The 23,844-nt window shown below is 43.8% G+C and overlaps 1 protein-coding gene across 2 annotated transcripts in view; it reads left to right on the top strand.

The window, feature by feature from the left end:
- LOC104311341 (myosin heavy chain, skeletal muscle, adult) overlaps positions 1-23,522 on the top strand; it is a 49,185-nt gene extending 25,663 nt beyond the window's left edge. The window contains exons 1-38 of one of the 2 annotated variants that reach the window (XM_069798831.1): positions 4,835-5,053; positions 5,142-5,285; positions 5,379-5,535; positions 5,883-5,910; positions 6,009-6,120; positions 6,214-6,306; positions 7,163-7,226; positions 7,392-7,490; positions 7,593-7,696; positions 7,774-7,912; positions 9,125-9,243; positions 9,340-9,489; positions 10,198-10,368; positions 11,132-11,441; positions 11,535-11,620; positions 12,143-12,230; positions 12,326-12,443; positions 12,998-13,121; positions 13,207-13,343; positions 13,445-13,700; positions 14,690-14,932; positions 15,154-15,330; positions 15,416-15,561; positions 15,644-15,734; positions 15,824-16,213; positions 16,443-16,569; positions 16,673-16,791; positions 17,046-17,242; positions 17,655-17,838; positions 17,925-18,090; positions 18,244-18,368; positions 18,562-18,870; positions 21,555-21,758; positions 22,102-22,227; positions 22,323-22,493; positions 22,580-22,684; positions 22,828-22,923; positions 23,232-23,522. In XM_069798831.1, the coding sequence (XP_069654932.1) occupies positions 4,850-5,053; positions 5,142-5,285; positions 5,379-5,535; positions 5,883-5,910; positions 6,009-6,120; positions 6,214-6,306; positions 7,163-7,226; positions 7,392-7,490; positions 7,593-7,696; positions 7,774-7,912; positions 9,125-9,243; positions 9,340-9,489; positions 10,198-10,368; positions 11,132-11,441; positions 11,535-11,620; positions 12,143-12,230; positions 12,326-12,443; positions 12,998-13,121; positions 13,207-13,343; positions 13,445-13,700; positions 14,690-14,932; positions 15,154-15,330; positions 15,416-15,561; positions 15,644-15,734; positions 15,824-16,213; positions 16,443-16,569; positions 16,673-16,791; positions 17,046-17,242; positions 17,655-17,838; positions 17,925-18,090; positions 18,244-18,368; positions 18,562-18,870; positions 21,555-21,758; positions 22,102-22,227; positions 22,323-22,493; positions 22,580-22,684; positions 22,828-22,923; positions 23,232-23,387 (5,835 nt within the window). In that variant the 5' untranslated portion in view covers positions 4,835-4,849 and the 3' untranslated portion in view covers positions 23,388-23,522. Of the gene's footprint in view, positions 1-4,834; positions 5,054-5,141; positions 5,286-5,378; positions 5,536-5,882; positions 5,911-6,008; positions 6,121-6,213; positions 6,307-7,162; positions 7,227-7,391; positions 7,491-7,592; positions 7,697-7,773; positions 7,913-9,124; positions 9,244-9,339; positions 9,490-10,197; positions 10,369-11,131; positions 11,442-11,534; positions 11,621-12,142; positions 12,231-12,325; positions 12,444-12,997; positions 13,122-13,206; positions 13,344-13,444; positions 13,701-14,689; positions 14,933-15,153; positions 15,331-15,415; positions 15,562-15,643; positions 15,735-15,823; positions 16,214-16,442; positions 16,570-16,672; positions 16,792-17,045; positions 17,243-17,654; positions 17,839-17,924; positions 18,091-18,243; positions 18,369-18,561; positions 18,871-21,554; positions 21,759-22,101; positions 22,228-22,322; positions 22,494-22,579; positions 22,685-22,827; positions 22,924-23,231 lie in introns of those variants that run through there. The other variant, XM_069798832.1, reaches the window with a different exon arrangement.
- The last annotated feature ends 322 nt before the right edge of the window (positions 23,523-23,844 follow it).

Below are 23,844 nucleotides of genomic sequence, written 5' to 3'. Positions count from 1 at the left end.
ACAGCTGGGTCCACATCCTGCACAACGCAACAGCAAAACCCTTCTGCTGAGAAGACTGGCTTTGTCATCGGCCACTGGAAATTCAAAGATTTTTCAGTCCCCAAAGTGTCATTCAGCTAGGGTCTCCATATAGCCCCTGGAGATCCAGGCACATCCTGAGGGCGCTTTGTTCCAGCCTGATAGCACTGCATATACATACCACTGAGAGCAGGACCCCACAGAAAAGAAACAGCAACTACTCAGAGAAGAACTCAGTGATACTGGTGGATGAAAAATTTGACATGAGCCAGCAATGTGTGTTTGCAGCCCAGAAAGCCAATCAGGTCCTGGGCTGCACCAAAAGAAGCCTGGCCAGCGGGTCGAGGGAGGTTATCCTCACCCTCTACTCTGCTCTTGTGAGACCCCACCTGCAGTATTCCCTTCAGCTCTGGGGTCCCAAGCACAAGAAAGACACGAACCTGTTAGAGCGGGTCCAGAGGAGGGCCACAAAAATGATCCGAGAGCTGGAACACCTCTTCTGTGAAGAAAGGCTGAGAGAGTTGGGGTTGTTCAGCCTGGAGATGAGAAAGGTTTGAGAAGACCTTCTTGAGGCCTTTCAATACCTAAAGGGGCCTTATAAGAAAGACATTTTATCAGTGCCTGTAGTGACAGGACAAGAAGCCATGGTTTTAAACTGAGAAGGGGCAGATTTCAAATAGAGATAAGGAAGAAATATTTCACGATGAGTGTGGTAAGACACTGGAACAGGTTTCCCAGAGAACTTACAGATGCCCCACTATTGGAAGTGTTCAGGTTGGATGGGACTTTGAGTAACCTAATCTAGTGAAAGTTGTCCTTGCCCACAGCAGGGGTGTTGGAATAGATGATCTTTGAAGGTCCCCTTCCAACACAAGCCATTCTATCATTCTACTTAATACTTAACCTGTTGCTGCCAGAGGATGCTGCCTTCACAGTTCAGATATTACAGCTTCACTGGGAATGGGAGACCAGAGCTCCCTTCCTAACCTGATGGGAGAAAACCCTCAGTGTTCATGTCCTGGGAGAGGTCTTAGCCATCCCTGCTCCTCCCATGGTCTTCTTAACTCCATGCTTTGATATGCCAAGGCCTTCCTGTCCCCTCCTCAGCCAGGACCAATAACCTACTGGGCTTCTGGGCACCACATGGCACCCCAGTGCCTCAGTTTGGAACAGGTTTGAATTCCAGGTTGGGGCCCAGCCACTCAAAATGTAGATGCTGCAATGTCAGAGCCCTTCTTGGAGCAAGCTCTTCATAAACACGGATGAATGTTTATGGATGATCCAGCCTGATGCTGGATATTACCTTGGATCCCATGCATCATTTTTCTAACCTTGTCCCTGTGTCCCTGGCCTCTTTCAATAACCAAAATGCCAATGACCAGGAGAAGAGTGTTTAGATCTCACAGCATTTAAAGCAGCTCAAGTAACAGTGCCCTTTCTCTAAAACTAGATGAGTCACTCTTCAGAACTACCAGCAAATCCCCCTTTCTCAGAGTATCAGGACTGTCTACCACCTCTAGTGCTCTGATGTAGGCAACAACTTGTTGATAACTTTTGTTGCAGGAACAGTATGAATGTGTAAATGTGCAAGATATTAGTTACTGGGAGTTGTGGGTAGGAAAGGGCTGAAGGTGTCTGCTTTTTTCCCAGCTGGTGAATTTGACAGTGGGAGCATGCATATGGGAGACAGGCTTTAGCTGAGACTGGTTTGTTTATGTTAGAGGAATTGGAAAGAAGTGCTGTGTATTGATGAATAAACTGAGGACTGCAAGTCTCTTTATCTAGGTTGTCTTCTGGATGTGTGAGCTGAGCTGTGGGATGGTGGGAAGGCTCTGGAAGTCTACAGGAGCAGAAATTTCTGCAGGAATGGAAAAAACTTGGTTGATAGATAGAGGTTATAACGGCCTGTAACCACTCCTTGTTGAAAAGAGGTATGAACATTCAAATGACATAGATTTCTACAGGCCCAAATCTTTACCTCAGCAATTTGCTTTATTTATGGTACAGATTGACAGGTCAGACTTGGAAAAAAGACATAAGAAAGAACTAAGATCCTTTCCTGAATTGCCAATATGGGTACTTTCTGATGAATTAAAACATCATCAGGAAAAGAAAGGAGCATCTGTTGTTCAGATGCACTGACACACATAGCAGAAATCACGGCATGCCGTACAACATCTCCCTTAGCACGAATTCATGCATAGGCTTATAACAACACTTCTTGGGGAATCTCCCACTTTTTTACTATTTCAAGTGTAGGGATGGGTACATGTGCACAAGTGTATGTATGCTCTTCATACATCAGAATTGACCTCACATCTCTCTCTGAGACTCCAACCCAGTAGTTCAGCTAGACACCAGCCTCCTATTGCTGTGAACAAATCTTTGCCTCTTGGCCAGTCTTCTTGCCATGTCTGTGACACTCAGGCTTCAGTGCTATCACACTGAAGGACCCAGATTACTCCTTTACTTTCAGAATTATACCAACATAACCACAAAACACTTCTAGTAATACTTATTTCCCTCTTAGTGGCCTGCTTAATGTATTGCTCTTAGGCATTTCTTATAACCTTCACACCATCACATGGGGAAGATAAATGTTGTCATCCCCATTGTACAGCTGGGATAACTGCAGCACAGACATACCAAGCAATCCACCCTGGGTCATACAGTGAGTCGGTGGGAAAGCCAGCAATAGAATCCATAAGTCCTCCATCCAAGTTCTCTAAGTGCCTTAACTAGTCTAGATTCCCTCCTTAACACCCTTGTCAAATTATTTATAGGAGATGTATTCATATAGTCAGTAAGACATCAAAATTTTCTAATTATATCTAGTCATGTCAAATGACAATTATGCCCTTAGTTCAGTTTGCCAGACAATGCTTTGCCAAAGAAGGTTTGCCAAAAATTTTTTGACCGAAGAAAGAGCAGGCATCTGTAGCATCTTGCAGACTAGATCGTATAAAATGACCCTGTGACAAGTCTGCCCTGTCTCCACGGAAAGCTTCAAGGTAAGTGTATGGGGTCTGCAGGCTTGCAGGAAGAGGATGGTGCCCTTATGTGCCACAGCATTCCTGCTGCCTCCAGTGCTCATTTCCAGGAGGGGACTCAATTTCTCAGCTCAGGTTTTAAATCTGCTTTCAAGGCACCTGCACATTTTCACTCTGGATTTCTGTGCAACAACAAGTAGGAAGTTGCCATTTCTGTTTTACAGTACTGACCAGCTGCCAGCCTGCAAGCCACCCATCTGGTGTCACGAGAGGTAAGAACCTGATTTATTAATTCTTAGAGGGCAGAGAAAGATCCTTTTGGGTGGGATTTTTGTATGGCTGAATGAATGGCCACTGTTTCACACTGTATATTCAAACCCAGTGTGGTCACAGTGGAAGGTGGAGGGTGGTGCCCAAGGCTGGTAAGGTTTTCAAGTGAATTGTAGAATCATAGAACAGCCCAGGTTGGAAGGCACCTCAAAAGATCATCTGGTCCAATCTTTAAGTGGCTGTGTTTGGAGACTTCACCACTGATGGCAGACCAGAAAATCCCCATGTGGAAGTTCTTCACTTCTGCTTAACTAACCTAACAGGGAGCGAGCTGTGCTGGCTTCCCATCTTTGCTGTTGCAGCAGTAGAGCTGGACCAAGATGAGCATGGCAGGAAAAAGTGCAAAATTCAATATTTTGTCTCAGAGCATGTGAATTAATGTGTTATTTTGTCCAAAATATGTCACAAAAACACTAAAGAAGTAAGAGTAGGAAGAGCTGTAATACGAGCAACAAAGCTCTGCTTGTCATCTCTGTAAAACGCAAAGCTGTCATTTGTTCCCCTTACTGCTCTGCCTGTTCTCTACCTCACAAAAAAATGGAAGCTGCAGCCCTCCTCCTCTGTAAGCCACCACCTGTTCGTGCAGGGACAAATAAAGAATTATCATGTTACTCTCTCTTAGTACAAATACCACACAATATTAAAGGTTGTATAAATACTAGGTACCTACCTCTATACAGGATAGAAATAAATAAAAGTTTTCCTCAGCTGCTTGCTGTTGTTTTCTAGGGAAAAAAACAAAACAAAACAAAACAAAAAAGTAATTTTTTTGAGAAATTAATACTGGCTTTAAAATTCCTTATTTTTTAAATTCCTGAGTTGAGCTTTGAATCTTTATATTTAACTTTGTTTTCCTCTAAAATTATACTAATTTTTAAAAAGCAAAAGAAAATAATAGAAATGGAGCTATGTCAGTGTGTTTTGGAACAGCATTACTCTTCTTTTGACAGACATTGTAGCCATTTATGCCTGGATTCAAGAACTCACTAACATTAGCAAATAATGGTATCCTTAATACAATGATGCAAATGTTTTAGAGACTGAAACTGACACATTAAGATGCTCGACTTCTCTGTGTCATTCAAGACAGTGGTGTATGAGCTTTCTGAATTAGTATCACTTGGGAAGAAACTGCATTATAATAATTTCAAGTGAATTTTAAAAGAGTGCCTAAGCAGCTGAAAGGAATTTTGAGTTTCTTAACTCCACAGTACAGCGCCTAAACACTTGACTACTAAGTGACTATGGATTATTTCAAATGTGATTTCAGTGCAGTGGACCCTAAGCCAAATCTCCCAAAATATAATTTTCACATTTTCCATAAATGTTGAATCACACCAATGCAAAAATATATAATTACTTTCAAAAAAGTTATGAATAATATTAATATAGTCTATTTCTTTTCCCGTCTTTTCTTCTACTAACAAGTGCTTACTTTTTGACTTATTTGAGCAACATATCTGCTCTTCCACCGTGTTCTCTGCTGACAAGCCCCTCTGTAAAGTGCAGCCATGTCTTCAGACTCTGAGATGGCCATCTTTGGAGAGGCGGCTCCTTACCTCCGAAAGTCAGAAAAGGAGAGAATTGAGGCCCAGAACAAGCCTTTCGATGCCAAGACATCCGTCTTTGTGGTGCATCCTAAAGAATCCTTTGTGAAAGGAACAATCCAGAGCAAAGAATCAGGGAAGGTCACCGTCAAGACTGAAGGTGGAGAGGTGGGTAAAATGCAAGATTTACAAACAGCGTTTAATTCCCACTCTGGGCTCTTAGCTGACATGCATGTACCTTTCTTTCCTCTAACAGAGCCTGACTGTGAAGGAAGATCAAATCTTCTCCATGAACCCTCCCAAGTACGATAAAATTGAGGACATGGCCATGATGACCCACCTCCATGAACCTGCTGTGCTGTACAACCTCAAAGAGCGTTATGCAGCCTGGATGATCTACGTAAGTAGCAGCAGCAGACTTCCTCTGGGTAGCTAGGAGGAACTGCTCTGCCAGGCTAAGTGGAAGCCAACATGCTGTCTCCCTTCCTCACAGACCTACTCGGGTCTCTTCTGCGTCACTGTCAACCCCTACAAGTGGCTGCCGGTGTACAACCCGGAGGTGGTGTTGGCCTACCGAGGCAAGAAGCGCCAGGAGGCCCCTCCACACATCTTCTCCATCTCTGACAATGCCTATCAGTTCATGCTGACTGGTGAGTGGTTATATCTGTGTCAGAGGGATTGTACCATGAAATTCTCTGAAGGGTTACTCTGTCTCAGTGCTATGAGGAGACTGTTCCAAAGCTTTCATGGTTCTGATGCATACATACTATTGTGTGTTTTACTCTCTTCACACCATTGCTTCTACTATTTTAAATTAAAGACACCCTTGCACTCAGTGAGGTGATCTGGAGGTCTTTTAGTTTGTTCGTTTGGTTTGTTGTTTTTTTAAGTCAAGCTGACACCATGGAGTTGAAAACATTAAACTTACCTGACTATGTTTCATTCTTTCTGTGTTGTTCATTGGGTTTTAACTACTGTATTTCTGCTTCTTTCACAGATCGCGAGAACCAGTCGATCCTGATCACGTATGTACACTCCCTGCTCGGGTCCCCCCTGGGCTGCCCCATGCCAGGGGACCTCCAGCCTGACCACATGCTCTCTGCTTCTGTCTTTGGTTTGACAGTGGAGAATCTGGTGCAGGGAAGACTGTGAACACAAAGCGTGTCATCCAGTACTTTGCAACAATTGCAGCGAGCGGTGATAAGAAGAAAGAGGAGCAGTCAGGCAAAATGCAGGTAAATTAATAGACAGTGGCTGGAATCAATGCTCTTCTCTGTTCCTGACATGATTTTTGGAAAGGATAACGAGCAACAGTTATTGTCCTGCAGGGAACGCTTGAGGATCAAATCATCAGCGCCAACCCACTGCTGGAGGCCTTTGGAAACGCCAAGACTGTGAGGAATGACAATTCCTCACGCTTTGTAAGTTGCTTAACCAAATGATTCCTGAAAAATAGTAAGCAGGAGTGTCTGGCAATCATTCTTTTCTGTTGTTCAGCCATCATTTTTTCAAGAGTAAGACTGAATTTTCTTATCATGACTTTACTACTTATCCTAAAGGTAATTCTCCAGATTTCAAAAATAGTGATTCTATGAAAAAAATGAGTTCTGCTTTGCACTGAGATGCAAATGAAAATAACAGATCACATGCTGTTTCTCCTATAATGTATTGCAATGTTAAATTATATTTTTGGTCATTTTTACTTATATTTCTGTTTGTTTTGGTAAAAGACAGACAGACAGACAGAATGCCAGGAAGAAAGAGAGGGAGGTTAGGAAAGATGGGAAAGAGAGAGAGAGAAAAAAAGAAAAACGAAAGAAGGAGAGAGAAATAATGAAAGAGAGAAGGAAACGGGGGGGAGAGAGTTTCTACTTGAATAATATGTTTGCTTTATGTCAAATTTAATTAATCAAAAGTGAAATGTTTTTTTTGATAACAAGACAGATTTAAGCAGCTGAAATAGTTAAATGGCTATTTCCATATCATTAAGGTGGCTCCTCTCTGTATGCAGAATATAGTTAGAAGAGTTTGGCTAACAAAATCCACCCATTCCTTCCCATTTGTACATTCAGCATCCATAAAATATACAGCTGTGCCACTGTTTATTTCCATGGTCAAAAATGTAAAACACTACTTTATGTCAAAGGTAGAGATATAGCTGATTCTTAAGAAAATGTGTCTAAGTAGAAATCTTGTGCCCAGTGGAGTAAATGGCAAAACTTCATTTCAGATATATTCTTATGATGTAAATCTTAAGACACTTTTATTTCTTCAAAGGGCAAATTCATTAGAATTCACTTCGGTGCCACAGGAAAACTAGCTTCTGCTGATATTGAAACGTGTAAGACACTTTCCTGAACTGTTCACAATCCATCCATTCACCCATCTATCCATACAATACCTTTTCACCCAACCATCCATCCTGCCTTCCCTGGTTTTCTTCCCATCTTCTCCCTACTTTCTTTTTTGCAGTTTCTTCTTGTTTTTAACTAAGTTTTTCCTCTAGATCTGCTGGAGAAGTCCAGAGTCACTTTCCAGCTCAAAGCAGAAAGAAGCTACCACATATTTTATCAGATCATGTCCAACAAGAAGCCAGAGCTAATAGGTAGGAAGAATGACTAACTTGGATGGATATTACTGAACATCAACTCACGTTATCAGTTGCTTGACTAAACTAAGCCTACATGTCCCCTCTTCTTACTTTCAGACATGCTTCTCATTACCACCAACCCATATGACTACCACTTTGTGAGTCAAGGTGAGATCACTGTTGCCAGCATTAATGACCAGGAGGAGCTGATGGCTACAGATGTAAGTAACAATTAAAAATGTTGTCCCTATTGTCATCTCTCCCAGACAAAGCTGTTATTTTATTGTTCTTATTGCAGAGTGCCATTGACATCCTGGGCTTCACTGCTGATGAAAAAACAGCCATTTACAAGCTGACAGGAGCTGTCATGCACTATGGCAACCTGAAGTTCAAGCAAAAACAACGAGAGGAACAGGCAGAGCCAGATGGAACAGAAGGTATTAGCAAAGTCTGTGGCTGAGCTGTCAGAAATAGAAGTAGCAATAATAATTCAGTCTTTGGAAGATAGAGAAAGAGAACAGTGGAAATGTGTAAAAAAGTGTTTAGGTGAGCTAGTATATAGGTATGAAACTGCCATCCAAAATATACCCTTTTTTCAATTATTACCTAATCTTTATTTGAAGTATAAATTGCATATGTGTCCATAATTCTCTTCTGGGCTACCACAGTTCTAGATAGCACAGCCTGATCAGTGTGCTTATATTAAATACCCGCTAAGAAGAGAAATATTTTTCAGAAAATATATTTGTGGTTGCTTTTTAAAGAAAATGGAGGCATTAAATTTGGTATTAGAACTTCTCCTTCATAAATCACATGTTATTTAAAACTTTTTCCTAGGTAAAAGGGAGCTTTCCTTCAATTTCTTTCTTCTCCTTTGGAGATTCAAACCCATAACTGTGATTACATAATACTATTATTTGAACATCAGTCTAAGTGAAGCATAGTTACACTATGTTAGAGAAGAACTGACTTAGATTTCTACTTCACAGCTGACTACTTAATCACTTAAATGTTATGTAATGCATACATGGTTTAGAATACTAAGCCCTGTCTACTTCTTCCAAAGAATGCTCTCAGATGGCCAGCTTCAGGACTGAATTTTTAGGTTTTGATCCTGAATAAATGAATATGCCTGCCTTTCTGCTATGACTATAACAATATGTCTCCAGAAAGGGGCACTTCTTAACTGTTACCTCTAATTTTGGAATGCATTCCCCTTTAGGGTTATAGCTACTGCCAAAAAAATACAGGTAGTCCAAGTGCCCAAGTGTATATTTTGGATTACACTCAGGCTGCCAACCTGCTAACACTTTGGTGTTTTGTTGCCTCACTTACAGATACCAATTAGCTCTGGATTGAAGTGATGAACTTTGGCTTTCAGGAGGAATTTTTGATAAATACATTGTTTCTAAATGCTTCTGTGAAGATTTTTAAAGAGATAAATTGCATTTAGGAGTACTGCTCTGAAAAGCTTTCAAAACAAAGGTGATCTTTGTTATAATAACTGTCGTGCTTCCTCTGAGACCCAGTAAGCAGAATTTGATCACAAGGACATTCAATATTGCAGTTGTTTTGGAAAGGGTTCATCACTCAAAATGCTGCATGTCTTGTTAGTCTTAATTCTTCTATCTCCTTGTCCTTCTACTTAGTTGCTGACAAGGCCGCCTACTTGATGGGACTGAACTCAGCAGACCTGCTCAAGGCCCTCTGCTACCCCCGAGTCAAGGTTGGGAATGAATATGTGACCAAGGGTCAAACTGTGCAGCAGGTAAAAACCAGCTGGTGACTGGGAACCTCCAGCTTGTATCACTTACTGTTTGCTCTAAATATTGTTTTTCTTCTGCTGCATTCTTCTTTATTTTAGGTGAACAATTCAGTGGGTGCTCTGGCAAAGGCTGTCTATGAGAAGATGTTCCTGTGGATGGTTGTTCGCATCAACCAACAGCTGGATACGAAGCAGCCCAGACAGTACTTCATTGGTGTCCTGGACATTGCTGGCTTTGAGATCTTTGATGTAAGGATTCCAGGTTTGAGGACTGCTCTTGCAAGGGGAGATCACTGTATCAAAGGACTTCCAAGTAGTATTCTTCTGAAAGTTTAGCATGCCAGTCATTTGCAATTTTCTGGAAAAAAATACTTCATTTTCTTTTGTAGCATAGAGCAAAATCCTCAGAAGTTTCATCAGAACAAGAACATAACTATGTTGTTTGTATAGAAGTAGCAAATAGAATTTTATATGTTGTAATATTTAGCAGTTTGAGCTTAATGTTAATGATTAAAAAAACCCAACATAGCTACAATAATTTTATGTAAGAGTTTCTAGAGCAGAATTAGGATTTGGAGACCCATTGACAAACATATAATAGGTTAAAGATGTGTAAATTGTTTAAAGGACCAAGGAATTAATAGATAAGTGTTTAATCAGAGCTATCAAGTGTTTAAAATTGGAGACCAGTGCATACATCTTTTTTGCTGAACAAAGAAATGCCAAAGTACTTTATGAATTTTAGAAGATTCACTAGGAATACCTGCTCTGGAAAAAATTCCATTTTTATTATGTGGGTATTTCTTTGGGGTGGTGCATATAGGTCTTGCTATGGTGCAGTCCTGATAATACAGTTGTGTTTTAACTGGGGAGATTTATAAAGGGTTGAGAATGATCAAGAACTGTGCGTGTTGACGATGGGTGGTTGTCGTTTGGTTATTTTTTTCCACTGGGAAGTTCAACAGCCTGGAGCAGCTGTGCATCAACTTCACCAATGAGAAACTGCAACAGTTCTTCAACCACCACATGTTCGTGCTGGAGCAGGAGGAGTACAAGAAAGAAGGAATTGAATGGACTTTCATTGACTTTGGGATGGACTTGGCTGCCTGCATTGAGCTCATTGAGAAGGTAAATTTTTAATTCAAACTGTCTTGTATTTTCAGGAACTCATTATTTTAAACTGAAAATGGTTAAATGCTATTTATAAAAAAAGGTCTTTTTCATAGTTTAATGCATTCAGTTTTAGTTGTTGAAATATCTCTTGATCTGTACTATTGCTTATTATGCGTTAGAGATATTACAAAGTCCACAGATAACTATGGAAGTCATTCCTCATACACCTTCCATAGGTGGAAGGTATCTCTGCTTGCTTGATTAAAGGATATTTTTTTCAAAAAACACAGAGCAGCTCTCAAAGTAAAATAAATTCTCTTAAGGTTCTGGAATAAAGTTATCTGGACAATACATTTTCTTCTAGATGATTCATAGCAAAGTAAATACAGGCCAATACAGTCAGTGCCTGATCTCTCAGTGCAAGAATCTGAAAGAGATTTCTTGTAGTTATGTATAATTTAGGGAGTTGATTAAAAGTATAAAAACTGAAGTAAATATACAATGGCCGCATTTGTAAAAGATATTTTTAAATATGATCTTTCTCCTCCTGATTTTTTAACATGTTTTTTGGTATAAAAAATATTCCTGAATCACTGTGTCATAGTGTGAGTCAAGCAGCTGAATCTTTTAAACTCACTCTTTAGAAAGAAATTTTCGTCATGGCAAGGGTATTAGTTTGTTTCTCAGCTTCCTGTCTTTTACTGTATTCCCTTTAAGTCCAAGCCATGATCACATTATTCTACAGGCATTTTCTCTTCTTTATTGTACTGTATTCCAGCCCATGGGCATCTTCTCCATCCTGGAAGAGGAGTGCATGTTCCCCAAGGCAACTGACACCTCTTTCAAGAACAAGCTCTATGACCAGCACCTGGGCAAGTCCAGCAACTTCCAGAAGCCCAAGCCTGCCAAAGGCAAGGCTGAGGCCCACTTCTCCCTGGTGCACTATGCTGGCACAGTGGACTACAACATCACTGGCTGGCTTGAGAAGAACAAGGACCCCCTGAATGAAACTGTCATTGGGTTGTACCAGAAGTCATCTGTGAAGACATTGGCTTTACTCTTTGCCTCCTATGGTGGAGCAGAAACAGGTTAGTTTTCTAAAACTCATTTCTCCCACCATTTATGATATGTAAAGATGCAACAAAAAAGATAATATTAAAAAACTCTTTTTGTTTTTGAAGAGGCTAGTGGTGGTGGCGCTGGTGGTGGAAAGAAGGGTGGCAAGAAGAAGGGTTCTTCTTTCCAGACAGTCTCGGCTCTTTTCCGGGTAAAGTGTGAATGTCATTATCTGTCAAGTGACATGAACATAGTGTCAAATCTGAGCTATCTAAACTCCTGTATTTCTCATGACCTTGGTTTTATGATGAAAGAATAATAAGTATGAAGTGAGCAAAGTTATTCACTGTCTTATCCTAGTAGTTATCTGTTCACATTTGGGATTTGTTTCAAGCAGTCTTCAGCTGACCCCCTGAATTTCCTTTAAAAGTTCATTTAGACTCTTTCTGAAAAACATTTTTCAGAACCTGGGATGTAATATAAATATAAATCCTATACAGGCTGCTGTTAAAATTTTTATAAAGTAGTCTTTTATTTCCTCCAGACTAAGGTGCAGAATTTTAAAATTCCTTTTAATGAGAATACTTAAGTATATAGATAATTTCTTTAAATTTAATTTTGAATTTGAAAGTTTATTCCTCCTAAGATTCATTCCATTAGTTCCTTGACATCTACATACAGAATATACAGAAGTAAATTTTTTTTAACTAAGCTGCTACACATGATCCCACAGGAGAACCTAAACAAGCTGATGACCAATCTACGGAGCACTCACCCCCATTTTGTTCGTTGCATCATCCCAAATGAAACAAAAACACCTGGTAAGATTCTCAAGCAGAAAGAGAACTTCCTCTGATACAGCCATGCCTGGTCCGCACTGGAGACTGTGGTATTCATTTATGCTCTGAATTGCTAGGTGCCATGGAGCATGAACTGGTACTTCACCAGCTGCGGTGTAACGGCGTGCTGGAAGGCATCAGAATTTGCAGGAAAGGTTTCCCCAGCAGAGTCCTCTATGCTGACTTCAAACAAAGGTGAGAGCTATGAAATGAAGAGATAAGTCAGGTGTCCTCACTGACTGCTGTTCATCAAACAGTCAAACTTTGCCAGTGTCTCTGAATATGGAAGCACAATAGAGCTACCCACGCCAATGCTTACAAGATTAAAAAATGCAAATTGGGATGTGGGTACAACACATTCTCAGACAAAAATGACAAACTCAGATAGAGTGCTTTGGCCATTGTATCAGCTGCAAGTTTCAGGGGAAGATGCTTTCCGCCTATACACAAAGTGGCAATGTTCCTCTCTAGCAACTTTCTACAGCATAGTTTAAGTGAAGAAGGCATCGGACTGAAATGGCTGGAGATCAGTGTCCTCTTTTCATCTATGACTGATCACCTGAAGACAGTAAAAGTTTCCTTAATTTTGTTATCAGATTGGGACTTCATTGTAACGGTGTCTCTAAACAAGGGATGAAATTCCATCTTCCTCAGCCTCATTCTGCTGCAAAGACTGTGGTTAGTCTCAATAAACAGTGTTGACTTATGACCTGAGATTGCCTTCATTCATAGTTCCTCTCACCCCACAGATACAAGGTGCTTAATGCCAGTGCTATCCCAGAGGGACAGTTCATTGATAGCAAGAAGGCTTCTGAGAAGCTTCTTGGGTCAATCGATGTGGACCACACCCAGTACAAATTTGGCCACACCAAGGTACAAACCCTCCTTGACTCACTCACTGCATGTCTGTGCTTTGCTCTACGTGACAGTGATGTGCTGCAACATTCCCTTTCGCAAGGTGTTCTTCAAAGCTGGGCTGCTGGGACTCCTGGAGGAGATGAGGGATGAGAAGCTGGCACAGCTCATCACCCGCACACAAGCCATGTGCAGGGGCTTCCTGATGAGAGTGGAGTACCGGAGAATGGTGGAGAGGAGGTAGACATTCCTCATCCTCAGTCAAAGTCACTGTACTTGGGGGAAAGTGTTGGCACTTGTCATACTGAAAATATTCAATGTACATTGTAATTATGCTTCAGGGAGTCCATCTTTTGCATCCAGTACAATATTCGTGCATTCATGAACGTCAAGCATTGGCCCTGGATGAAGCTGTTCTTCAAGATCAAGCCCTTGCTGAAGAGTGCAGAATCGGAGAAGGAGATGGCCAACATGAAGGAAGAGTTTGAGAAAACCAAGGAAGAGCTTGCAAAGTCTGAGGCAAAGAGGAAGGAGCTGGAGGAGAAAATGGTGAAACTGGTGCAGGAGAAAAACGATCTGCAGCTCCAAGTGCAGGCTGTGAGTAACATTATTCTACTTTTTTGTTTGGTTTTTTTTTATAAGGGAAATGAGTAAATAAGATCTAACTCTTCTCTCATACTACAGAACTCTCACACTGCATACTAAACTGCCTTACAAAATATTTTAAGCTGAATACCATGTAACTAGAGGTAAAATTCAGGCCACATTCTTTCCCCACTCAGTCTCACTATTACAAAGTGGAGATCAAGCTAAACAATGACTTTTTAGTCTTAATGCCTACATGTACATGTCTCCATGTGAGTTCGTGACATAAAGCCTCGTTATAGTCACTGTAGTGTATTTAGTGGAGTAGGGACAGTGATTCAATTGACCAGCTACTCTGCCTTAGTTCAGTGGTCAAAATGAATAGTCTAGCGCCATTTCTTATGGCGTATCTCACCTGAGCTCCTGTAGCTACTGCTCCCAGAAGATGCAGATGCCCATTACGTCCTACAACACAAGTGCCAGCCTTGTACACTTGTCTACGATGCCATTTGGCCTCTCAGAAACTCAGGGAACACTTAGGCAATACCCTTGAGTTGAAGCGTCCATTTCAGGGAAAGATGAATCTTGTTCTAGCCTCCACTGACTGTATTGGCTGGGTATAAATCATGAATGGGAGCTTCAAATATTTCCTCAGCGGTAGAATTATTTACCTTTCTCAATACTTCCACATAAATCTGAATATGGCACGTTATAAAATACAATCACTTTGCAAAGGAGAAAAGGAAAACATCGATTAAATCCAAGTAACCCACCGACATACCTGAAATAAGCAAGGTAAAACGTAATGGAGCTAGACACAGTATCTGATGACAAAAAAAGGTCATAAAAAAATAAACCTGATTAAAAACATATTCTAAATTTGTAATTTTTAATGTAATTGTGCAGTAACCTTTTCCCAAAAAAGTAATCTCCAAAAAGGTCTTACTGATGCACACCTGCTCCTTCAGCACTAAATAAGCTTTCCTGTATTTTCCCACCAGGAAGCTGATGCTCTAGCTGATGCTGAGGAAAGATGTGACCAGCTCATCAAAACCAAAATCCAGCTGGAAGCCAAAGTAAAGGAGGTGACTGAGAGGGCTGAGGATGAGGAAGAAATTAATGCTGAGCTGACAGCCAAGAAGAGAAAACTGGAGGATGAATGTTCAGAGCTGAAGAAAGACATTGATGACCTTGAATTAACACTAGCCAAGGTCGAGAAGGAAAAACATGCCACAGAAAACAAGGTACACACATGGGGAGTCACATAAAGGGCCAAGACATCACTGACTCTCAGAGTTAGAGCCTGCTACCGTAAGACACCTTGGCTTTGGACAATTCTGAGATGGGCCTTGTCTGAGCATCCAAAGGATAAATGAAAGACTTGGCAAAACAAGGCAAAGTGAAAATGTCACCATGCCAGTGAACTTGTTTTCTACCAAATTTTGACACTTGCTCATATTTGTAGGTGAAAAACCTTACAGAGGAGATGGCAGCCCTGGACGAGACCATTGCCAAGCTGACAAAAGAGAAGAAAGCCCTCCAAGAGGCCCATCAGCAGACACTGGATGACCTGCAGGCAGAAGAGGACAAAGTCAATACGCTGACCAAAGCTAAGACCAAGCTGGAGCAGCAAGTGGACGATGTAAGCACACAGGCGTACCTCAAGAACAGGACAGGTATGGAGTTAAACCTGGCTGACGGAGCGCTGATGGTCTTGTTTGTTTTAGCTGGAAGGGTCCCTGGAGCAAGAGAAGAAACTGCGCATGGACCTTGAGAGAGCTAAGAGGAAACTCGAAGGAGACCTGAAGCTGGCCCACGACAGCATAATGGATTTGGAAAATGATAAGCAGCAGCTGGATGAGAAGCTGAAGAAGTAAGTGGGTCTGTGGGGCACCTGAGCACTGTGCTGGTGTACTTTTTGCCTTGAGCTCTAACATGGATTGCTTTGCCCAAAGGAAAGACTTTGAAATCAGCCAGATCCAGAGCAAAATTGAGGATGAGCAAGCCCTGGGCATGCAATTACAGAAGAAGATCAAGGAGCTGCAGGCAAGTCTCTATTGGTTCCCTTCTGCTTTTCAGAAAGACATCAGGTAGGAGGAGGGCTCGGGTGTGAAGGGTCCCCTAATGTTCCCCAGGCTCGTATTGAGGAACTGGAGGAGGAAATTGAGGCTGAACGTGCCTCTCGGGCAAAAGCAGAGAAGCATCGGGCTGACCTCTCGAGGGAGCTAGAGGAGATCAGCGAGCGCCTGGAAGAAGCAGGAGGGGCTACCGCAGCTCAGATCGATATGATCAAGAAGCGTGAGGCAGAATTTCAGAAGATGCGCCGTGACCTCGAAGAGGCCACGCTGCAGCACGAAGCCACAGCTGCCGCCCTGCGGAAGAAGCACGCGGACAGCACAGCTGAGCTTGGGGAGCAGATCGACAACCTGCAGCGAGTGAAGCAGAAGCTGGAGAAGGAGAAGAGCGAGCTGAAGATGGAGATTGACGACTTGGCCAGTAACATGGAGTCTGTCTCCAAAGCCAAGGTATGGAAAAACATACTGAAAACAACTTGAAGATAAACATATCTTCTTAAAATATGGTCCTGTTACAATATACCTCTCTGTCTCTGTATGGAACTGTATTTCTAACCTTCTAACACCAATGAGCAGTATATAGCTTGCATGTCTGTTGACATTTTTCTGGTGAGAATCGTGGTGCTCAGAGTAAGGAGGCATCCAGACACTGATCTTTCATCCTCTGTGATTTTCACAGGCTAATCTGGAGAAAATGTGCCGCACGCTGGAAGACCAGCTGAGTGAGATTAAGACAAAGGAAGAAGAGCATCAGCGCATGATCAATGACCTCAATGCTCAAAGAGCTCGTCTGCAGACAGAATCAGGTGACAGAGCCTCCTCTGTGCTATAGAAGGGGAGAGCGTCCTAAACCAGTTTGTTTGGGTCACGAATGACAACAAAAATATTTCCTTTCTGTGCGCTTCTTAGGTGAATATTCACGCCAGGTGGAGGAGAAAGACGCTCTGATTTCTCAGCTGTCAAGAGGCAAGCAGGCTTTCACCCAACAGATTGAGGAACTCAAGAGGCACCTAGAGGAAGAGATAAAGGTGATGACTTTTTCTACAGCTGGCCGCTGAAAACAGTCTTAACTTTAACTGCCCAGTGGGAACAGGCGCACTGGGAGAAAACTCATTTCTGCAGGGAGTGTGATTAGTGGACTTTGTCCTCCCGACTTACATCTGTCCTTCACTGAAAGCACCTACAACCTCCCAGCAGTCATGTTCCCTGTGTTAAATTAATTTATTGCAAGAGATTTCCCAGGATATTACCATTCCTTGTCCCAACCTCGCTCTCTACCTAGGCCAAGAACGCCCTGGCCCACGCCTTGCAGTCCGCTCGCCACGACTGTGACTTGCTCCGGGAACAATATGAGGAGGAGCAGGAAGCCAAGGGGGAGCTGCAGCGTGCCCTGTCCAAGGCCAACAGCGAAGTGGCCCAGTGGAGAACCAAATACGAGACGGACGCTATTCAGCGCACGGAGGAGCTGGAGGAGGCCAAGTATGCGGGGAAAGTGGGGAAGACAAAAAAAGGGGTAGACTAACAAGGGAAATTTGAAGACACAACAGCAATATTGTCATAAAAAGTTAAAGCTGTGCTTTGTGGCAGGGTAAGGGCTGATGTAAAGTATATCCTCCAAAGGGTGTGGTTTAGGAAATGTAGAGCAGAATATTCCCCTGACCGAGAGAATGTTTTCACCTGTGGACAGTAGAGACAGAAGGCACAGTGGTTGTTCGAGGCTGGGAATCAGAACTGGGAAAACAATGACTGGCTGGGAGAGGGTCTTTACTGTCTGTGCGTAGGATACATACTCAATGAATGGGTAAAACGTCCTGTTGTGAAAGGCCCATCAGCCACACACCACACACTCCCCTTTGCTCTCAAACCACAAGCTGTGCTTACCACCTCCCAGGAAGAAGCTGGCACAGCGCCTGCAAGATGCAGAGGAACACGTTGAAGCTGTGAATGCCAAATGTGCTTCTCTGGAAAAGACAAAGCAGAGGCTGCAGAATGAAGTGGAGGACCTGATGATTGATGTGGAGCGATCAAATGCTGCCTGCGCAGCTCTGGATAAGAAGCAGAAGAACTTTGACAAGGTCTTTTGGGCTCCGGGCCTGGGGTTCCTGGGCAGAGCATCCCCTCCCGATTGCCACATCCACACTGAGGTCCTGTTTCTCTTCAGATCCTGGCAGAATGGAAGCAGAAGTACGAGGAAACGCAGGCTGAGCTGGAAGCCTCCCAGAAGGAGTCTCGGTCTCTCAGCACAGAGCTGTTTAAGATGAAGAATGCCTATGAGGAGTCCTTGGACCACCTGGAAACGCTGAAGCGTGAGAACAAGAACTTGCAGCGTAAGTCCCTGGCCCTCTGCTCCTGGCTGGGCTTTCTCACAAGCTTGTCTATCTGCCACACTAAACGGGTCTGGGCCGGTTACCTTGGTGCACCAGGGCCTTTCCCCACTCTGCTGTGTGCCTCACCGTGCCACTTTTCACCCTTCCTTGCAGAGGAGATTTCCGACCTCACAGAGCAGATTGCTGAGGGAGGAAAGGCGATTCATGAGCTGGAGAAAGTCAAGAAACAGATTGAGCAGGAGAAATCTGAACTCCAAGCCTCCCTGGAGGAAGCTGAGGTACGTGCCCATAATCACTGGTATCTGCACTAAAAATATTAGCAATGGGGAAATGTGGCTAAGAAATGTTTGGTCCTGCTCTGTCCTGGCTGGGGAGTGCAGCCAGCTGAGATTTCCTGAAATATTCTGTAACTACCTAGAAAGCAAGCAGTAGCTTTATCAACATTATAGATGTTTGCGTCCACTTTTCCAGGCCTCCCTAGAACATGAAGAGGGGAAGATCCTGCGCCTCCAGCTTGAACTCAACCAGGTGAAGTCTGAGATTGACAGGAAGATAGCAGAGAAAGATGAGGAGATCGACCAGATGAAGAGAAACCACCTCAGAATTGTGGAGTCCATGCAGAGCACCCTGGACGCTGAGATCAGGAGCAGGAATGAAGCCCTGCGACTGAAGAAGAAGATGGAGGGAGACCTGAATGAAATGGAGATCCAGCTGAGCCATGCCAACCGCGTGGCTGCAGAGGCACAAAAGAACCTGAGAAATACACAGGCAGTGCTCAAGGTATGTTTAGCTAAGGATGTGCACATAGGTGTCTAGCTTGTCTAATATCATTGAATCATAGAATGGTTTGGGTTGAAGGGGACCTTCAAAGATCGTCCAGTCCAGCCCCTCTCCCGGGGGCAAGGACTTCTCTTCGTAGATCAGGCTGCTCAAAGCCCCATCCAACCTGACCTTGAACACTGCCAACGATGGGGCATCCACGGCATCCTGTCACTGGGTTCCAGAGACAAGAGATCAGCACCTCCCTCTTCTCTTCCCCTCCTCAAGAAACTGTAGAGGGCAATGAGGTTGCCCCTCAGCGTTCTTCCCTCCAGACTAGACAAACCCTGTGTCCTTAGCCGCTCCTCAGAGGACATGCCTTCCAGCCCTTTCACCAACTTTCTTGGCCTCCTCTAGATGCACTCAAGACCCTTAACATCCTTTCTAAATTGTGAGACCCAGAACTGCACACAATACTCAAGGTGAGGCCACACCAAACCTTAATACAACAGGAATACAGCTCCAACTGTGCCTTAGCTTTCCTGATCCTACCCCTACACATCCGGGCAGCATCCCTATACTCTCAGGATACATGTCTTTGCTTCCACTGCCTAGGCATTTCCTTCTTACACCTCAGTTTGACCAGGAGGTCCTTACTCAGCCATGCTGTTCTCCTGCCTTCCTTGCCTGATTCCTTACACATGGGAATCGAGAGCTCTTGCACTCTAAGGAAAATGTTCTTAAAGGGCTGCCAACTCTTTTGTGCTCCTTTATCCCTGAGGGCACTTTCCCAGGGGGTCTCACCCAGTAATTCCTCAAACAACTGAAAGTCTGCTCTCCTAAAATTCAGGGTCTCGACCTCACTCTTCATCTGGCCCATATCCCTCACAATTGGGAATACCACCAGGGCACGATCACTGCAGCCCAGGCTGCCATCAGTTTTGACATCTCTAATTAGTTCGTTTGTGTTGGTAAGCAACAGGTACAGTAACGCTGCTCCTCTGGTTGGGCTGTCTATCCTCTGGATGAAGATGCTATCCTTGATGCACTCCAGGAGTCTCCTGGACTGCTTACAGCTTGCTGTGCTGCTTTTCCAGCAGATGTCAGGGTGATTGATGTCCCCCAGCAGGATCAGAGCCTGCGAGCGTGATGATTCCCATAGTTGAAGTAATACCGCTTCGTCAACAGGCTCCCCTTGGTCAGGTGGCCTGCAGTAAACACCAGCCACGAGGTTTCCTTTGTTGGCTTGGCCTCTAATGTTTACTCATAAGCTCTCAACCTGGCTCATCACTGTTTTTCAAAGACAGCTCTGTGCAATCAATCCATTTTTTACATAGAGGGCAACCTGCCCGCCTCTCCTTCCTTGCCTGTGCCTTCTGGACAGTTTATGGCCATTGATTGCAGCACTCCAGTCGTGTGATTCATCCCACCAAGTTTCAGTGTCAGCGATTAGATCACAGCTTTCTAGGTGCACAGTGGTTTCCAGCTCCTCCTGTTCATTACCCATGCTACATGCATTGGTATAGAGACACTTCAGATGGGCTATCAACCATATCGCCTTTTTAGAGGAGCAGACTCCAATTCTTTTGGAGCATTTCACAGATGTTTTCCTGTTGCTTCCTAACATATCAGCAGCCCCTGGCTCTTCTCTGTTACTCAAAACTCCATTCTCTTCCCCTGTTAAGTCTAGTTTAAAGCCCTGGCCAGCTTGTTGGTGAAGACCCTCTTGCCCCACTTGGTCAGGTGAATCCCATCTGCTCCCAACAGACCGAGCTTCTCAAAGGCAGATCAGATCCATAATCATAGAAGACAAAACCTTGAATTTGGCACCAGCTAGACAGCCAGGCGTTCACCTGTTCAATTTGTCTCCTCCTTCCTGAACCCCTCCCCCTGACTGGGAGGATAGAGGAGAACACCACCTGTGCTCCAGATCCTTTTAACATTGCTCCGAGGGACATAGAGTCTCTTTTGATGGTTATACGTTGCCTTGTTGCAATATCATTAAAGCCTACATGGAATACTAGGAGCGGATGATAATCTGAAGGGCTCACCAGGCTTGGCAGCCTCTCTGACACCATGAATGCAAGCTGTTTGTAGGCAGCAAACTTCTCTAGAGAAATTGTCTGGATGGTAAATGGGTGTTTTGGTGCCTCTCAGTAAGGAATCTCCCATTGCTAATACCTTATGTACTTTTCTGGTGGCACTGGTTCTAATGTGAGTGGGTTTTCTCTCCAGCTGGATCAACTTGACATGGTTGACTTTTCCTGGGTCCTGTCAGTTACTCATGTGCTCTTCATTTTTCAAGCCCAGAGTATCGTGTCTGTTATGTAGTGGCACTTCAGAGGATGGGGGAAGGTTCTTTCTTCTGCCCCAAGCAGGGACAAAGGTCCAGTTTCCTTCACCTGGTAAGCTACTTTTGTCAGTCAGCTGGAGTTTTAATTCAGGCTTACCTTCCCCTGGCGCAGCCTTAAATTTAGGCAGGGCTGTCACTCAGCCTGGGACAGTGTGCAATACCATGTATCGATCTCCTCTGCTCACATTCTTAGATACTGTGCATATACCGACATAATAATTCTGCATATAAATACATATCATATCTATAAATATATATGTATTATACTGACATAATGATTATTAGACTGGTAGTAATAGCCATTGTGCAACAGTGCTGTACCGCCTTATAATTTCTCTTTTCTCTCTTAAAGGATACCCAGATACACTTGGATGATGCTCTCAGGACACAGGAGGACCTGAAGGAGCAGGTGGCCATGGTGGAGCGCAGAGCAAACCTGTTGCAGGCTGAAATAGAGGAGCTACGGGCAGCCCTGGAGCAGACGGAGCGGTCGAGGAAAGTGGCTGAGCAGGAACTGATGGATGCAAGTGAGAGAGTTCAGCTCCTCCACACTCAGGTTAGATTCATGACATTCAAAATATCAAGAGCCATTTTATTTTTCTCTTTCCAGGTTTTTCATCCTTGTAAAGTCTTAAATCATCTCTTGTAATAAAAAGGCTTGTACAAAGAATTGGATTATAGCTAAATGAGTAGGATTGCATTAACAGGAGTAGGAAGTGCTTCTTAAGATTTTAAGAACTCTACGCTCTCTAGCTGTGTATGACCTGACAGGATGGACCATTTGAAGGAGGATGCTAATATTAGACATAGAGATGATAAGTTTAAATTTAAACAGCAAATTTCTAAGATAAGTGTTCTGTTTTGGAACTAACTGGACAGTATTTTTTGTTGTTCAACAGAACACCAGCTTGATCAACACCAAGAAGAAGCTGGAAACAGACATTGCCCAAATTCAGGGTGAAATGGAGGACACGATCCAGGAAGCCCGCAATGCTGAAGAGAAGGCCAAGAAGGCCATCACAGATGTGAGTCGGGGGCTCCTTTCACTGCTAATGATGGATATATTCTCACCCAGAATGTCTCCAGCCCCCAAATGGCTTTGATCCCTTGCTCTCATCAGGCGGCCATGATGGCAGAAGAGCTGAAGAAGGAGCAGGACACCAGTGCCCACCTGGAGAGGATGAAGAAGAACCTGGACCAGACAGTGAAGGACCTGCAGCTTCGTCTCGATGAAGCCGAGCAGTTGGCCCTGAAGGGAGGCAAGAAGCAAATCCAGAAGCTGGAGGCCAGAGTGCGTGGGACTTCTATTTGTGCATGAGTGAGCATGTCCCTTGGAGAGATACCAGGGAAGCTCCAAAGATAGGCTTCTCATTGCAGGTGCGGGAGCTGGAAGGGGAGGTTGATGCTGAGCAGAAGCGCAGCGCTGAAGCCGTGAAGGGTGTGCGCAAGTACGAGAGGAGGGTGAAGGAGCTGACCTACCAGGTAAGGCAGGAGGCCGCCTTGGGCTGACAGAGTTTTCTCACAGCAAGTCAGATTTTGTGCACACCATCCCCAAGGGGAACTGTTAACCTCACATGATGCAGAACCAACAATTCATTCTCTTTCCTGCTTGCCAACCGCTCTAGTCTGAGGAAGACCGTAAGAATATTCTCAGGCTGCAGGATCTGGTGGACAAGCTGCAAATGAAGGTGAAATCCTACAAGAGACAAGCTGAGGAGGCTGTAAGTATTGCTCGAAGAATGGGCAAGAGCCACCTTCCATTGGGGCAGCACGCTCACTGAGATGAGTACGAATAGCAGGAAAGGGGCATGAAAGAATCTCCCAAGATACAACAGTCTTGGCCACACCATTTTACTGTCGTGTCATGAGGCCTTGCTGAGTTCTGGGCACCCTGCAGCAGTCAGTGATGAACTGAGGGAAATTCTGCAGCCTGTTTTATACAGGACATCAGACTAAACAAACCCAGGGGCCACATCCACTGAGTGAGAAGTTCCTGAATCCTCACCACCGACTCCCTCTCCCCACACAGGAGGAGCTGTCCAATGTCAACCTCTCCAAATTCCGCAAGATCCAGCACGAGCTGGAGGAAGCTGAGGAGAGGGCTGACATTGCAGAGTCGCAGGTCAACAAGCTCCGAGCGAAGAGCCGGGAGTTTCACAGCAAGAAGATAGAAGAGGAAGAGTGAGGATGTCATGAGGCAGCAAAGTGACCTGAGGGCTGCACAAAATGTGAACCTCTCAGTCGCTTTCTTCTTCAATGAGTCTTTGTAACCATGTTAATGTCTAGAGAATAAAGAACGTAGATTCCTTTGCATACACAGTGTTTTTGGTTGTTCCAATTCAGTTGTGCAGTTACATAAGTCTGGGGCCTGTTCAAATGAAACATTTTATTTCACTTTAACCCCTGGATAGCAGTAGAGCTTTATTTAGCCCATCACCAGTATTCCTCCACCGTGTCCTATTACATTACTGGGTAGGGAGTAACACTAATTTAATTCCCAAACTGGCAAGAGGAGAGGATCAGGACAAAGGCAGGACGAGTACCTTGACTGTCCTGGCACAGCAAAAATGTTTCTGCCTTGGGGAGTCCTCTTTCTAAATGGGTGCTGTACACAGAGGGTCTCTTTGCTGGTCCCATTCTCA

This window comes from Haliaeetus albicilla, chromosome 12, assembly GCF_947461875.1.
Source record: "Haliaeetus albicilla chromosome 12, bHalAlb1.1, whole genome shotgun sequence".
Lineage (NCBI taxonomy): Eukaryota > Metazoa > Chordata > Aves > Accipitriformes > Accipitridae > Haliaeetus > Haliaeetus albicilla.
Note: the sequence above shows the minus strand (reverse complement) of the source record. Positions and strands in the feature narration are given on the sequence as shown.